Source organism: Phyllostomus discolor, chromosome 14, assembly GCF_004126475.2.
Source record: "Phyllostomus discolor isolate MPI-MPIP mPhyDis1 chromosome 14, mPhyDis1.pri.v3, whole genome shotgun sequence".
NCBI classification, from domain to species: Eukaryota; Metazoa; Chordata; class Mammalia; order Chiroptera; family Phyllostomidae; genus Phyllostomus; species Phyllostomus discolor.
This window is the reverse complement of record NC_040916.2, coordinates 1,531,271-1,545,306: the sequence shown is the minus strand read 5'-3', so window position 1 is coordinate 1,545,306 and position 14,036 is coordinate 1,531,271. Positions and strand designations below refer to the sequence as shown.

The 14,036-nt window shown below is 39.9% G+C and overlaps 1 protein-coding gene across 3 annotated transcripts in view; it reads right to left on the bottom strand.

The window, feature by feature from the left end:
* CADM3 (cell adhesion molecule 3) overlaps positions 1-14,036 on the bottom strand; it is a 31,365-nt gene that overhangs the window by 13,123 nt on the left and 4,206 nt on the right. For 2 of the 3 annotated variants that reach the window (XM_036015612.1, XM_028530648.2), the window contains exon 2: positions 178-279. The exons of the other annotated variant lie outside the window; for it this stretch is intronic. In XM_036015612.1, the coding sequence (XP_035871505.1) occupies positions 178-279 (102 nt within the window). The remainder of the gene's footprint in view (positions 1-177; positions 280-14,036) is intronic. 3 annotated transcript variants of the gene reach the window in all.

The following is a 14,036-nucleotide window of genomic DNA, read 5'->3' as shown; positions in this document are numbered from 1 at the left end:
GTAGATACTAGGAATGTTGGTGTAGATCTAAGAACTACAATGTCAGATGAAAAGGAGAAAGAGTTGTGTGGTAATGAGGGGAGTAGAACACAGGGTGAAGGCCACATGAGTGGGAGATGATGTGAGGATGGTTGAGGTCAGTGAGAGACACAGAGATCAGGAAGCCTGGATTCTCACCTTGACTGACCAGCATGTCAGGACTGCTCCAGACTGTGGAGCTGATGGCTTCGTCGAGTGGAGCCAGAGTTCCCAGCTCCAAATCCTGCTCCTGCCAGTAGCCTGGGGAAAGAATCTCCATCAAGGATGAGCCCTACATATATGCTGCTGCAGTTTGGTATCTGAACTTCCATTGCTATACGTGGGGAAAGGTATGACCCTGTGAAGAGTATGTTCACCAGAATACCCAAGAGAAGGTGGGTTTCTTACAAAAAGAAGAGACTAACTAAAGTACTGAAAAAGGAAGTTGACTTTTCCTCCCAGGAGTGAATAAAAGGAGGATGCTACGGTTTATCAGTCAATCTTATCATGTCGAAGCCAAAAGAGATTCTAGATGTCATCTAGCCCAGTTCTCCCACTTCACAGGTGAGGATAATGAAGCATATAAAGGTTAAACATGACATGGTGGAGGTCACTACAGAGAAAATGAAAGATAACCAAAGACGTTCATTCCTTATCCAGGATTCACTCTGCTAAACGCTGTTATCTACTAAAATAACTATAGGTTTAATACTTAGAAAATACTTTCATATTAAATACTTTTAATAAACCCGTAGAACCAGTACTCCTGTATTATCATTATTACTTTGCAGAGTGGAAACAGAATGAAGTGACTTGCCTGAGGTCATGTAAATAGGAGAGCAAAGACTAGAAATTAAATGTCTGATCCAAATTCAAAGCTCTATTTGTTTCAGGTAAGACTCTACCACTGTAGAAAGACAGACACTGCAGTGAGGGCAGAAGTACCCCCACCCTTACCAGATTTTTACCTTCTATTGGGTGCTCAAAGTCTCAAGTTTTCCTCCTTCACCCTCAGTCCAATTGCCCACATTATATCACTGACTCTGCTCACTTCTCTGGCACAACGAATCTCTCTTTTCTTAGCAAGCACCCATAAACAGTTTTGTGACTGCATAGTGTCAAGGGTCTATTTCCCTAATTCAATTTGAAGGGGTGGAGGGACAAAGAAATAGTCCAAATGAATCTTTTTAGGGTCTCCAGCCATAAGCCCCAAAACAGCTAATCACAGTGCATAAAATTCAGTGAGGTCACAGGTTGCTGAGCAGAGTTCTGAGCTGGTACCCATCCAGACCTGAGTTCTAGAATAACTTCAGTCATGGCAGTGGAAGGACAAGAAGCAGGTAGCACTGAAACATAGAGGAAGTGGAAGGAAAGCATGGAGTGGCAGGAGTGCTGGACTAAAAAGCTAATTGGCATATGGGTTTAGGGTCCATGGAAAGAAAGGGGAGAGGAAGAGAACTGCAGAATCAGAAGGAAAAGAGGGAAAAAGGGAGAAAGGAGGAGGGAGAAAGGGAAAGGGGATAAGGAGAGAGAGGTAAGGATGAGGGAGTTAGAGAGATTCCTTGTGTCTGAATATGACTCTGAGAGATAGTTTCAGGGCTTTGCAGGCCTTCATGGAGATGCCCTCTTTGGAATTCCTCATAGACATGCCATTGGAAATTTAGGAATTACTCTGTTCTCATACAGAAGTGTTGATGGCCAAATGGGAAGGAGAGTAAAACAGAGAAAACAGAACATCTCTAACAGGTAGAAAGGAGTAGGCACAAAGGGATGGAAAAAATGTTGATGAAGAAAGGCAGCAAAGATGAGGGCAAGGCAGAAAGGTGGCATGGAGAGGACAAGGGCTCTCCCATCCAGCAGGGTCCCTCCCTGGGTGCTCGACTTTAACCCTGCTGCTTTCTGTGAGCATCAAGGATGGAGGCAACCTGAAGTTGGTGACTGTTTCATGTTATTTTGCAGGATGTGTATTAGTGGGTGAAATGCTTTAACATGCAGTAGGAAGTCAAATGGTTGTGCTAAAAGTTTGGAGTGGTAGAGGGAAGGGAGGAGCCAGAGAGGGTCAGTGCTCAGCCCACAGTATTGGAAGCCAGTGCACAAAGTAATCACTAAACAGGACTTTGCTCAAATGAACAGAGGAAATAGCCATATCATAACTTGGCATAGGAGTTTCAGTTTGCAGACCATGAATTCATCGAATGACAAAACAACCTTGAGAGATAAATGACCAGATATAATTACTTTTTAGAGATGAGGTTTAGAGAGGTTCAGGGACTTAGCTAAAGGCACACAAATGGCACACCTCTCCAGGATCCCCTTTCTCTGATGGTGTTCTCAAAAGTTTTCCACAGCTTTTTGTTTCTTATAGTATTTCAGCCCATTGTATTGCCACTTAGTTATTTAGTTATCAGTCTCCTTGTTTAAACTTTGAGTTGCTTGAGAGCATGGGTGTTACCTTGTTCATCTCTGTATTTTTAGCATTTAGTCCATAGAGGGGTCAGTACATTTAATTGGTCTGGTAATTCATTCCATCGCAATTGGCATTGTGCTATGTCTATCTGTAATCAGGCTGAGTGTGTATTCTGTCCAACAGCATGGATTTAATCTTCAGTCTCCTACTCCTTCTTTCATCTATGCTTTTTATCTGCATTCTCAGTTCTGTTCTCCTTGTTTACATTCATTCCAGCCCCTCCCTCATGCATTTTGCTGGCATTTTTTTCTGCATAGGATGAATAAGTGAAATGGTGATGTAAGTCATTCAAACCAAACTAAATTGTTCAGGTGAGGGGACTTATAATTAAACAAACGATCTCCAATAAATGTCATATTTGTAATATACTTGGTGTATTATCTCTCTAGGCTTACAGCGAACTCTAGTTTGTAGTATTTTAAGAAATGGCTTAAAAGGTATCTATTTTATTTTCCCCTCTGGGGGTGACATTTGTCCCCCTAATTTAGATGAGTACTTAAGTTTTCTTTCTATTTTTGTAAAATTATACACCCATAATGATAAATTCCAAATGGCCACTCTGTGGGAGCAGATGAGTGACTGTAACTGTATCAATAGAAACATGGATAAGTAGATGAAATTATTACCTATGTTGTGAAAGGCTAGTGCCTTCTTTGGATTTAGATGGTGACAACCACTTATGACATCAGCACAATTCCATCAATGGATTCAGAATGGAAAGGAAAACTTAAAAGAGTGCCCTGAAAGGGCTACCTGGACTTTAGAGTGGAAATAGTGAGAATTCTTGTCAGGAAGGGTCCTTGGAGGGAAATTCAGAAATTGAAACCATACCCCTCTCACATAAAAGAAAAATAAATGAGAGATCTCAGGTCATAATGGTCATATTGTTTCCCTGCTCAGAAACCTTCACTAACTTCCCATTGTCTACAGATCACATCCAGATTTATTAGCCTAGACTTTTAATATCCTCTACAGTCTGAAGTCAATGTGCCTTTCAACTTTGTCTTTACTTCACTCACCCCATATCCCAGATATATGACTTTATTTGGAATTCTTTCTGTAACCCCTTTGCTTTCTTGCATACATCCCCTTTTCTATAATAACTTCATTGATAATGCCTTTCACCCATCTTCACACATCCAAGCTCTATTCACCCTTAAAGCCTATTTTCTGTGGCATCTCCTCGAAAAAGTCTTCCCTATTTGACCTACATGAAAATGATCCTCATTTCTCTGAGTTACAATAATTATCTGCCTTCCTCAAATTATGCATCACTCTACTTCGTACTGCACATTTGGCTTCCCTCCAAAATTACATAGCTTGTGCAGGTAGGATTGATATCAAATTTAGTTTTGCATTTAGTACTGGCCCTAATACAGCATGTTACACTTAATAAATATTTATTTAATAAAGGAAACAAAATTTCTGAGCATTTTCTACTGTGAGAACTAAGCTCAACATCTACCAGTGAAGAAGCAATAGCAAATGAAACATGGTAAGAATAGGCCAAGAAAGAGGGTCGCCCATCCAGAGGCTGAAGCTCTAGAAGCTCACAAGATGCTGGGAATCAATATTTATCAATCACCCTCTGTTTCAAGATTCAAGCTAGGTGTCTATATTCATTACTCCAGAACAACCCTTTTAATAGGTATTATTATATACATGTTAAGGACAAGTTAGCTAAGACTTAGAGACTAACTAAGGTTCATAGAAGCTAAGTAACTCATCCATATGATGGCCTCAGTAAGTGTTGAGATGGGAAGGGCTTTAAAGTTAAATTTCTCTGACCATAAAACCCAGCCTTTCTGCACATTATCACTACACTGCCTTCTCTTGCAAAGCATTCATTTTGTGTCTGTGGTTGTGGGGCAGGGATTATGGGAGAAGATCCCTTTCTGCATTGTTGACCAAGGGTGGCTCACCTAAACAGCATTCACAAAACTCACCTGCAATGTGACTTAAAAATGAAACAGTGTAGCAAGTTGAAAATAGGTGCTTGTGGTGGTAATGGTACAGATTGTACCCACTGTATTGCATTTTTAATTAGATTTATTAATATATCTTCATCTACACCTTGGGAGGCTATTTCATGCACCCTTAAGAGCCTTACAAAGTGGGACTCAAGTTAACAAAGCTACAGATATGTCCAGTTAAAACTAACGGAATCCCCTCATGTTTTCATAGCACTCTAGCACCTATAAACTAACATTATTTTCCTGTTTGCCCTCAGTTGCCTTGGGAGTTCTTAATTTTTGGTTTATTTACCTATGGGTTCCAGTGCCTTCATGACTCCCAGCATTTTAAAGAACAAAGCAATTCAACTCACTAATTTCCTTCTAATGAGTTGTTCATATTAAGAGCAGCAGAGGTGGGATTTGGAAACTTACCAATGTGCCTCCTTTAAGCAAGCATTGGCACCTGTGATTCACTTTTTCACTCATATCCCAGGACCCTGAACATAGTAAGTGCTCAGTAAATATTTATTTAATAAATGAGTGCCTCAAATTAATAAAAATGTATTATGTCTCCAATTTAAGTGATGTTTAAATTAAGTAGGGAAGTGTATGTGGCAGTATAACCTCTGATTGCAGGGTTTTTATATATTTCTTAGTCAGTTTTGGGAATCTAAGGTACATCGGCCTGAGGGTCAGTAGTGCACAGGTGCACTTTTTGGTTGGTGGGGTAAGAGGACAGAATGCTTCCACAGAATTGCTGCTGTCCATGCCAGTGCTTGGGTCCACAGCCCCACTTCACAGACTAGAGAGAATCAGCTCCCTGAGTAAGAGTTGATGGTGATTGTGATGATGATTCAACATTTCTCTAATTCTAGTTAAAAATACTCTTCCTCCTAGTCTACTTATTTCTTATGATTACCATGACAGGTGGGTGGAGGAGTGTTATCTCCAAGGGAAAAAACACACTGAGAACTGTGGCCCAGAATGCTGAGGGCACCCACTTTTAGAATGGTTAACCCACTCCCAGGTTTGGCCCCCTGACTGGGTGATTTCACGGTCATTTCTTCCTGATCTCAGTCACATAGTGAATTCTTGTGTCACGCACTGAAGAGAATAGACATGGAAAAATTAGAATTAGATCTTGGCTTATGTAGCTTTTCTTTATGCCCAGAGCCACTCCCACCTGAATCCTGATTTAGGCATAACTCCAAGATTTGTGAAGTCACTTTGACTTGAGAGACTTCAGAGCACAATACCCTAATCAAAAAAGGGCTCTACATTCTTCAGTTGTTCTTCGGCTGCCAGAAATCATGCTACTCCTATGAAGTCATGGTGTAGTTTCTTAGTCTAAATTTTGAGAGTGTGAGTGTTGAACTATTTTTTTATTTTCTGCCCTCCATTCCTTTCTAACTTTGCCTGCCCTTCCTTAAGTTTCTAATTCCCTGATGTGCCTGGTATTACAGTACATTCAGACAAAAGCTAGCGCCATAGAGGTGAGAGTTACTCTGTCATCTGCAATTATCTGCCTTTTCAGGTATTGTGTGTATATTTCCTTTTCTTTCTGTTGCTCCCTAAGGACAGAGCTGTGTCCCCTCATAGACAGCAGGATCTCCTAAAGGATCTCCTTGCATAGTTCAGATATACTCCGGCTCACATTTACTTCTGAATTTCAGAGCTCAGTCATGCTTCAGCTGCCTGCCTGCCTCTTTGAGCAAGGCATTCCCTCCAGTTCACTGCTCCTTCTGCCCTCTTTCTGGCTGGACTCCTGAGCTTTAGCTCCTCCCCCCCACCTCTGTCCCCCATGCCTCCACTGTTTTGTTTCTGTTTTTTTTTTTTTTTTTTACCTTCCAGAGTCTTGTTTACGTGCTGTCCTTCTGCCTGCCAGCAGTTGCTTGGGCCTAAAGTCACTACTCTCAGCTTTGCTTTATTCCCCTAGGAGGCTTATGGGGTGGATATAAGTGAAAACAGGTGGGAACAGAAGCTTCACTCTAACAAGTTCCTAACATGCTTACTGGCCCTGTAGCTTGAAAAAACATGGCCAAAAGATTCAGGATTTTAATAACCTATACTGTGAGATGATCTAAGATTTAGGGTTGAAAGAGACCAATATGGGCTCAAACAGGTTTACTATTGCATATTGGCAGACACCTTTTGTTTCCATCCTAAGCACGTTATTGCAAATAAAAGGCTGTGTTCCTGGTCTTGGAATGGTGTGTGGCTAGACTTTCCCAGGCTGAATGAGGATAAGGAAAGCCTTTGGAGAGTTGGCTAGCTTGCCTGTGGTGGGCATGAGGGTGGAGTTAAAACAAAAAGCTTATCTTGGTGTTAATCTTCTTTACATTGAAAAAAAAGCACAGTTTTTCCAACTTTAATATGTCATGAATAAATACATTCTGTGTATTTCCTAAACCCTGAAATCAATTTGTATATCTGGTCATTTTCTACTAACCTCTAATGGCCAGATGTAATTTTTAAGATCTTTTTGATTCTACCAGACAAGATGGAACTGATGCCCTTTCTGAGCCCCTATTACCAAAGTTCAATTATTCCTCTCCCTTTTCTATTACAGCTTATTCTTCCCCAAACATTTTCCCCTCTGTGACTCTTAGAAGCATAAACTTTTAGAGTGAGTGAACAAGAATCTTAAGTAGCATCTAGTGCAACCCTCTTATTTTAAAGATTAATAACTAAGGCTCAAAGAGTTTTAGGAACTTAAGCACAGTCACACAGGCAGCTGGTGGGAACTGTGATTATAACCTGGTCTCCTGTGTTCTTTGCCATTTGATAGCAGGGCTTTGCACTAGCTAATTCAAAAATTAAGTTTGCATTTAGTGTGACTTAACTTCCAGTGATATCCATCCTTCTGCTCCCCACCTCCCTGTGTATAGTAGTGGGGAAGCCCAGGACCATAGACCTCAGGAAAAGTAACTCTACTAAATGCCAGACAGGTTAGAGAAGTTGCAGTGAGATGAGGATGTAGTTCCTGAAGATGCAAAGAATGGCATCTTCACAAACTTAAGGACCTTATAGGCAGATTTCAGTTCTCATAAAAGAGGAGACCAAGGTGTAAAAACTACTTCCTTGCTATTAGGAGTTAAAAGGGGGTGATTATGGGAACAGGCTGTGTGTGTGTGCTGGATCTGCATGGTGGAGAGGTGGAGGAGTGCTAACCTGATTGTGAAGAGGGAGATAAAGACTAGGAGATATAAGAGAGCAGAAGAGCATGTCCCATTCTGAGCTAGAGAGAGAAAAATCTGGAGGTAGAGAAGGCTTGCAGTAGGCTGAGGGAAGGCCTGAGAGATTTAAGGTTCTGAGGAGCAAAGACTGGGAAGTGGGTGGCAAAGAAGGAGGTGGGAACAGCTGTTGCTTTGATTTGCTATTGAGTCAGTGTTCTTCATGCATTAGTGCTGGGAAGGAGCCCTGGGCTTGCCCACAACAAAAACAAGTCTCTCTGTGGTAATACCATGTTATAGCACAGAACTGCAACTGGGAAACAAAAAGGAAGGGGAACCTAGATCCAAAGGCCTCTTCCTAGCCTTAGCTCCTTGTATCTAGGACTGAGCTGTGTGCTCTAGACAGGCATCTAGTGTTCTGTACTAAGGCTGTTAGAGAAGACAAGACAGAGCAAAGGGATAATTTATTAAGACCTGAAAGAACAGGTTCTATATTGGGGTCTCATTCTAATCAGCTGTTTTTCAGGTAAGTCCCTAAGTTTGGCCATGAAATCATTCTGGTGGATGACAGTCCTGAGACATTTTAAGAGTATCTACTTGCCCCATGTTCTCATTTCCCTCCCATCATGCACACATACTCAGAAATCAGAACCAGAATGATTTTAGATCTGCATTATCGTGCTGTAGAGAGTAAGGAGGCCAGATTTTATCTGCTCTGAACTTTTAGATGTCCCTTGAACCAAGTGTAGGCACTAATTTGCTAAATTTACCTTGCTGCTGGTTTGTTCTTTACTTCAATATCTCTAGTTATATTTTGCTTCCTTGTTTGTTTTGTTGGTTAGGTTTCACTTAAAGGTGAGATAATATGGTATTTGTCTTTCACCACCTGGCTTATTTCACTTAATATAATGCTCTCCAGTTTCATCCATGCTGTCTCGAAGGGTAGGAGCTCCTTCTTTCTTTCTGTTGCTTAGTCCTCCATTGTGTAAATGCACCATGGTTGTCTGATACACTCATTTACTGATAGGCACTTAGGTTGCTTCCAGCATTTAGCTATTGTAAATTGTGCTGCTATGAACATTGGAATGCATAGGTTCTTTTGAATTGGTGTTTCCGGATTCTTAGGGTAAAATCCCAGCAGTAGAATTGCCAGGTCAACAAGGCAGATTCATTTTTAGTTTTTCAATGAAGTTCTAAACAAACTGACAATAACCAGAGGGGAGAGGGGAGGAGGATAATGGGGGAAAGAAGGGGAAGGGTCATCAGGAAACATGAATAAAGGACCCATGGACAAAGCTAAAGGGGGATAGGATTGAGGATGGGAGGTAGGGCTGGGTGGGGGTGGGGAAGTGGTGATGGGAAATTGGAGACAACTGTACTTGAACAACAATAAAAATAAAATAAGAAAAAAAGAAATTTAGAGAAAAATTTTTAGACTCAAATAAATAATTTTGAAAAATTAAAAAAAAAATTGACCTTGCTGCTTTCACACACATGTAATAGAACTGGGGAAAAATCCTCCTCCCCCAGTCTTAGGAAGTACTTGGAAAGGAAACATAACACATTCAGTGGGGGGTAAATGAAAGCAGAATTCAGATTAACTCATTGGAAAATGTTTAGCTATGGGAAATTAGGAGCTGGGAAAAGGCAAGAAACCCTGGAGACATCAGGGAGAAGAAAAGGATAGATTCCCTGAGGATGAGGAATCTCACAGTCCAGGTTCCAAAGTCTTGCTCCTACCCTCAGAACTTCAGTACTTGTTGGAGTGCATGGATGAATTTCCTCTCTCAACAGGCTCTATCTTCTCCTTTGCTCTTTATGTTGTACTTTAGATACTTCAAGCTTATGACCTGGTGTGATAGGATTATGACGCTGTGAAAATGTTGAACTTGTTAGGAGTCAGGAAAAAAAAAAAGCATTTATCTCTGGTGGTTCTGATTTTATTGACTTGTTCATACTGTTTCTCTTCTCTGGGTAATCAGAATCAGGGTGTAAATAATAGGTCCAGGGCAGTGGTTAGAACATTATATGAAGAATAATGTGTTCCACTCTCCATACCCACATACTCTAAGGTTCTTCTCTTCTCCCAATCCTTTGTCAGATTCAGTATATTCCATTCACTTTTTTCACTTCAAAAATGTATTTTTCAGAGAGGAGCACATTGCTCAATTAGCCTTACTTTGTGATTTCCTGGGAATTTAACTCGTCTGTGAGATAGACAGATTCTTTCAAGTTTACATACCTCACAGTCCTCAGAGTGGCAGATGCATACTTTTCTGACCCAATGATCTCCTATTCTCTTCTTAAAACTTTATTTAGTGACTCTTCTTTAATGTGGGGATATGCTCATTTTTGTGCCCCAAGTGAATATTGTATATTCCAATTTGGTTATGCTCTTTTTTTCCCTCAACATGTGTCTCTCAACACATGATATACTATAATTTCATTATTCATATATCTGTTTTAATTTTGTTCTGACATAAACACATAGTTTTTCTTATGACCCAGATACAGAGCCCTTTTCACAAGCCCAATATTAATCAGAACCTCTTATTTCCAGAAAACCATATGGCTTAAATGCAGATATTTTCCCCAAAGCAGAATTCAGGCTTTTTCCTGCTCATATTCCCAAAGAGAGTGCCAGAATCCTCTCCTCCCCAGGACTGAGGCTCTGTCCATCTGTTACTGACATTGGATTCCAGGACTTGGGAACAAAAAAAAGAGTTGGCATTATGCAGCAGTTGAAGATAAATGAGAATATGTGAGACCTCGGGGCTTAGTGATGGTGGTTTTTATATTTGTCTGATATTATAGGATAGAGATTAGTGGAGGAAAGATATAATAGATGTTTGGAAAGATTTCATCTTTATAAACTAATGTAAGAACTAGTTGGATTAATTAAGTATAATTCTCCTACTGTCATTTTTGCATTTTCTGAGGAACAAATTATTTGGAGCACATGGTATAACTGGCTATTTATCTATTTATTTATTTATTTTTAGAGAAGGGAGAGGGGAAGGGAGGAAAAAAGAGAGGGAAAGAAACATCAATGTGACAGTAAAACATCAATCAATTGCCTCTCATGCATGCTCCAACCCGGGACAGAACCTGCCCTGACTGGGAATCAACTGGCAACCTTTCACTTTCCCAAATGATGCCTAAACAACTGAACCACACGGTTAGATCTGGCTCCTCATTTTATAATAATAAAAGGACTTTGCCTGGTGTTCTTCAAAGGCTGACCTAGGCCATAGTGAGTCTCAAGTTGTTTGTCATCAACGTTTTTGAGTCTTGCTGGGTTTCCAAGAAGTATTAAGTATTTACGTTAGAGACTCAATAAACCAGTTTACCTCTGTAGCTTTTCACCCTGTCTGAGGCCTTGGCTGGAATTCTAGAATCAGAATATAAGCAAAGAGCCAGGGCACAGAAGTAAAAAAAATAAACATATGAAGCAAGGACCTGCATATTCCCAGTGAAATCTAGTATTGGAAGCACTAGTTCTCTATTCTACATTGTCGATATCTAGGACTATATGAAAGAAGGGGAGCACTAAGTAATGGTTAGCTTAGAGATGAATGGCTGAGAGATAAGCTTTCATTTCTTTTTTTTTTTCCTCCTAGGCCAAGGTGATGAGTCTGACCTTTCTGACTCTGACCTGGAAGTAAATGAGCCAAAGGTGCTTATAATGATCTATTAATAAACAATTAGTGTAGGTCTAACTGGGGTAAGAAAAAAAATTGTTAAAGAAGACCTCCAGTAGAAAGAAGGAGTGAGATGAGAGGGTTAAACAATCCCAGAGGTAAGAGTTCACATAGAAGAATGACACACATGTTGAAAAAAATGTTGGAACCTATGCACTAGAATCCTTTCTGAAACATCTCTGCTATTCATGAGAATAAAGGGCTTAGGGAGATGAGTAGATGGGAGATATTCCAGCTGTTACTGTAACCCTAATTCTGCCTTCCTGAAGGCTCACTCACAGAAATAAATCACTTCTATTACCTGTCCTTGATGAATGAAGTCTCTTCTTGTTTCAAATGAGGAAATGGAAGAGGGGTCCCAGAAATTCATTCTGGAAGCCTGCTTCCCCAATCAGACTCTGCTGCATGTCATTTATTGGTGTTAACTGTTATGCAGAAACTGACATAAGGAAAACAGGGTGTAGAAGAGACACTTCTGTAGTTCTTATGTGATAGGAGGAATGAGCTCTCTAGTCCCAGACTGGCAGGGGCTGAGCATTCTTGGCTACTTGTCACACTTGATGTCATCAGCTTATTGGTATATACCCCAAAGAGTAGAAGAATCCAGTTAAAAGATTCATGTTCTGAGATATGGCCAACCACTTGGACTCTGAGATGGGATGGTTATGTATTTAAGGTCATTTAGTTCTATATGAGAAAGCTATAATTATTGGGGACATGAGTCAAGGTTTTGATATTTGTTTTCTATGCCTCTTATATGTTGAATCCCTCCATTATTTATTCTATAATCCTTCACTCTCTGTCATTTTTGCATTTACTTCAAAAATTGAGATAAAAGGGGAAATAAATTCCATGAGAGTACAGCTTGCATTGATCATTAGGCTCAGAGTAGTTTTTGGAGGTTCAGTGCTTATAAACTGAGTAGGACTCCATGCTTTTGCATTCCATATGTATAGGGTATGTGTGGTTATGGTATATGAGCAATAGTGTCTCAATATAAAACATAACCCATTATAGTTCTGTTTTTAATATATGAGTCAATATATGCCAAAATAGCCAGTTATTTTGAAGCCTTTTGAGGTTACTCCAGGCTCCAGTCTCCTGAACATTTCAAACAACACTTATTTTCAAGCTCATACTTACTTGTTTTTTCTGTCTCCTTCCTATAGTTGTGAAGACTTTCCAGATATATATTTCAAAGTTCTATTCCCCTCCCAATTGTGGAGCAGGTCAGGTATTGTAATCAAGATCATGTGTGTGTTTGTGGTGGGAGAGGGAGATTCCAACACTGTTCTGAGGGCTACATTGTGGAGAATAGAAATTATGAAGCTTGAAGGGAGAGCAGAACCATGGAGAGCAACAATAAGAGCCTGGAGTGTCACCATCAGGGGCTAGCACCATGGAGAGCTCAAATCACAGGTAGTCTGTTCCACAGATAGAGGAAGAAAGCTGGACCATGGGTGAAGGCAGCCAGCTCTCTAACAATCAGCCTAAAAGAGACATCAGAGCTTTTGATAACATCATGTTGCACACGCATCCCTCATTCTAAAAGGCCTCCTGAAGTATTTTGTTTGAATCTGTCACACATATCCAAGAGTATATAAAAAGTGAAAACGACCACCAGACTGAATTTGTCAAAGGAGCCTCAGTAATTACTACAAATTACCAATGTATTAGTAGTGGTAGAAAGGGTTTTTTTTTTAACTTGCTACAATCAATTATGAATAAAATTAAAGTTATCACATAGTGAGGTAAGAAGTGCCACAGAGCCTGTGTTCCTTCAGAGACACTCAGGCATGTATTACCATCAGATAGGGTATAATCTGTATTAGAGTCAGAGTGCTCTAAGCTATCTAAAATTATGCGAATAGTCCAGTCTTGATCATACATGGAAAGTAGAAATGGATCACATCTCTTCAAGAAGAGTATTATCCTCAGAACTTAGAGGTTGCTGTGTTAATTGGGAAATTTGGTCACTTTCTTTAGGCTTAGGGAAATTTTGGTAAAGGGAAAAACAGCTCTATCTTTAGTACTTGTTGCTTCAGTGAAGAATATGTAGTTTTACGAGCTTCTACTTTGTAGAATTCTCAAAAGCTTCATGTGTTCAAGACTCTTGAAAGCTTGGTTTCTTGATGCTAGAACGGATAGATCTCCTTGTCATAACAGAAAATTGAATTGGGTTTTTTCTTGGTTTAAAGGATCATTAGCATCAGTTGGTTCAGACCTTGTAAGGAATCATCACTTCTGCTGATTTTAGAGTTTATGCAAAGACCTGTAGGATTCGCCTCATCCAGGAAAAGAAAATGTCCCAATATAGAAGCCTACAGACAAGGTTTAAAAATGAATTATTGAAAATTAACATGAAAAATCAAAGGAGGAAACATAATTACCAAAACTTTCTAATACCCTACATTTTTTCATTCAGTAGTCAGGAGATGGCCCAGTCCACAGCTTGTTCTCATGGTGATTACTATCCTTATGTGGAATTCTCTTACTCAGAAGTAGATGACAAAAAGAGGTAGGTGGGCCAGTATACAGTTCTGCTGGAGTAAGAAAAAACAAAGGATGTGACTAGTCACAGCCCTGGAGGCTTTATTTCTCTGATAACTATGAAGATATTTTTTTCCTAGCATGTGACTTAAGGAAAAACAACTCTTGATTCCAATCTACATATTATTTGGGGTTCAATAAAGTAATAACAGCAAGGAGTACTAAAGTAAAA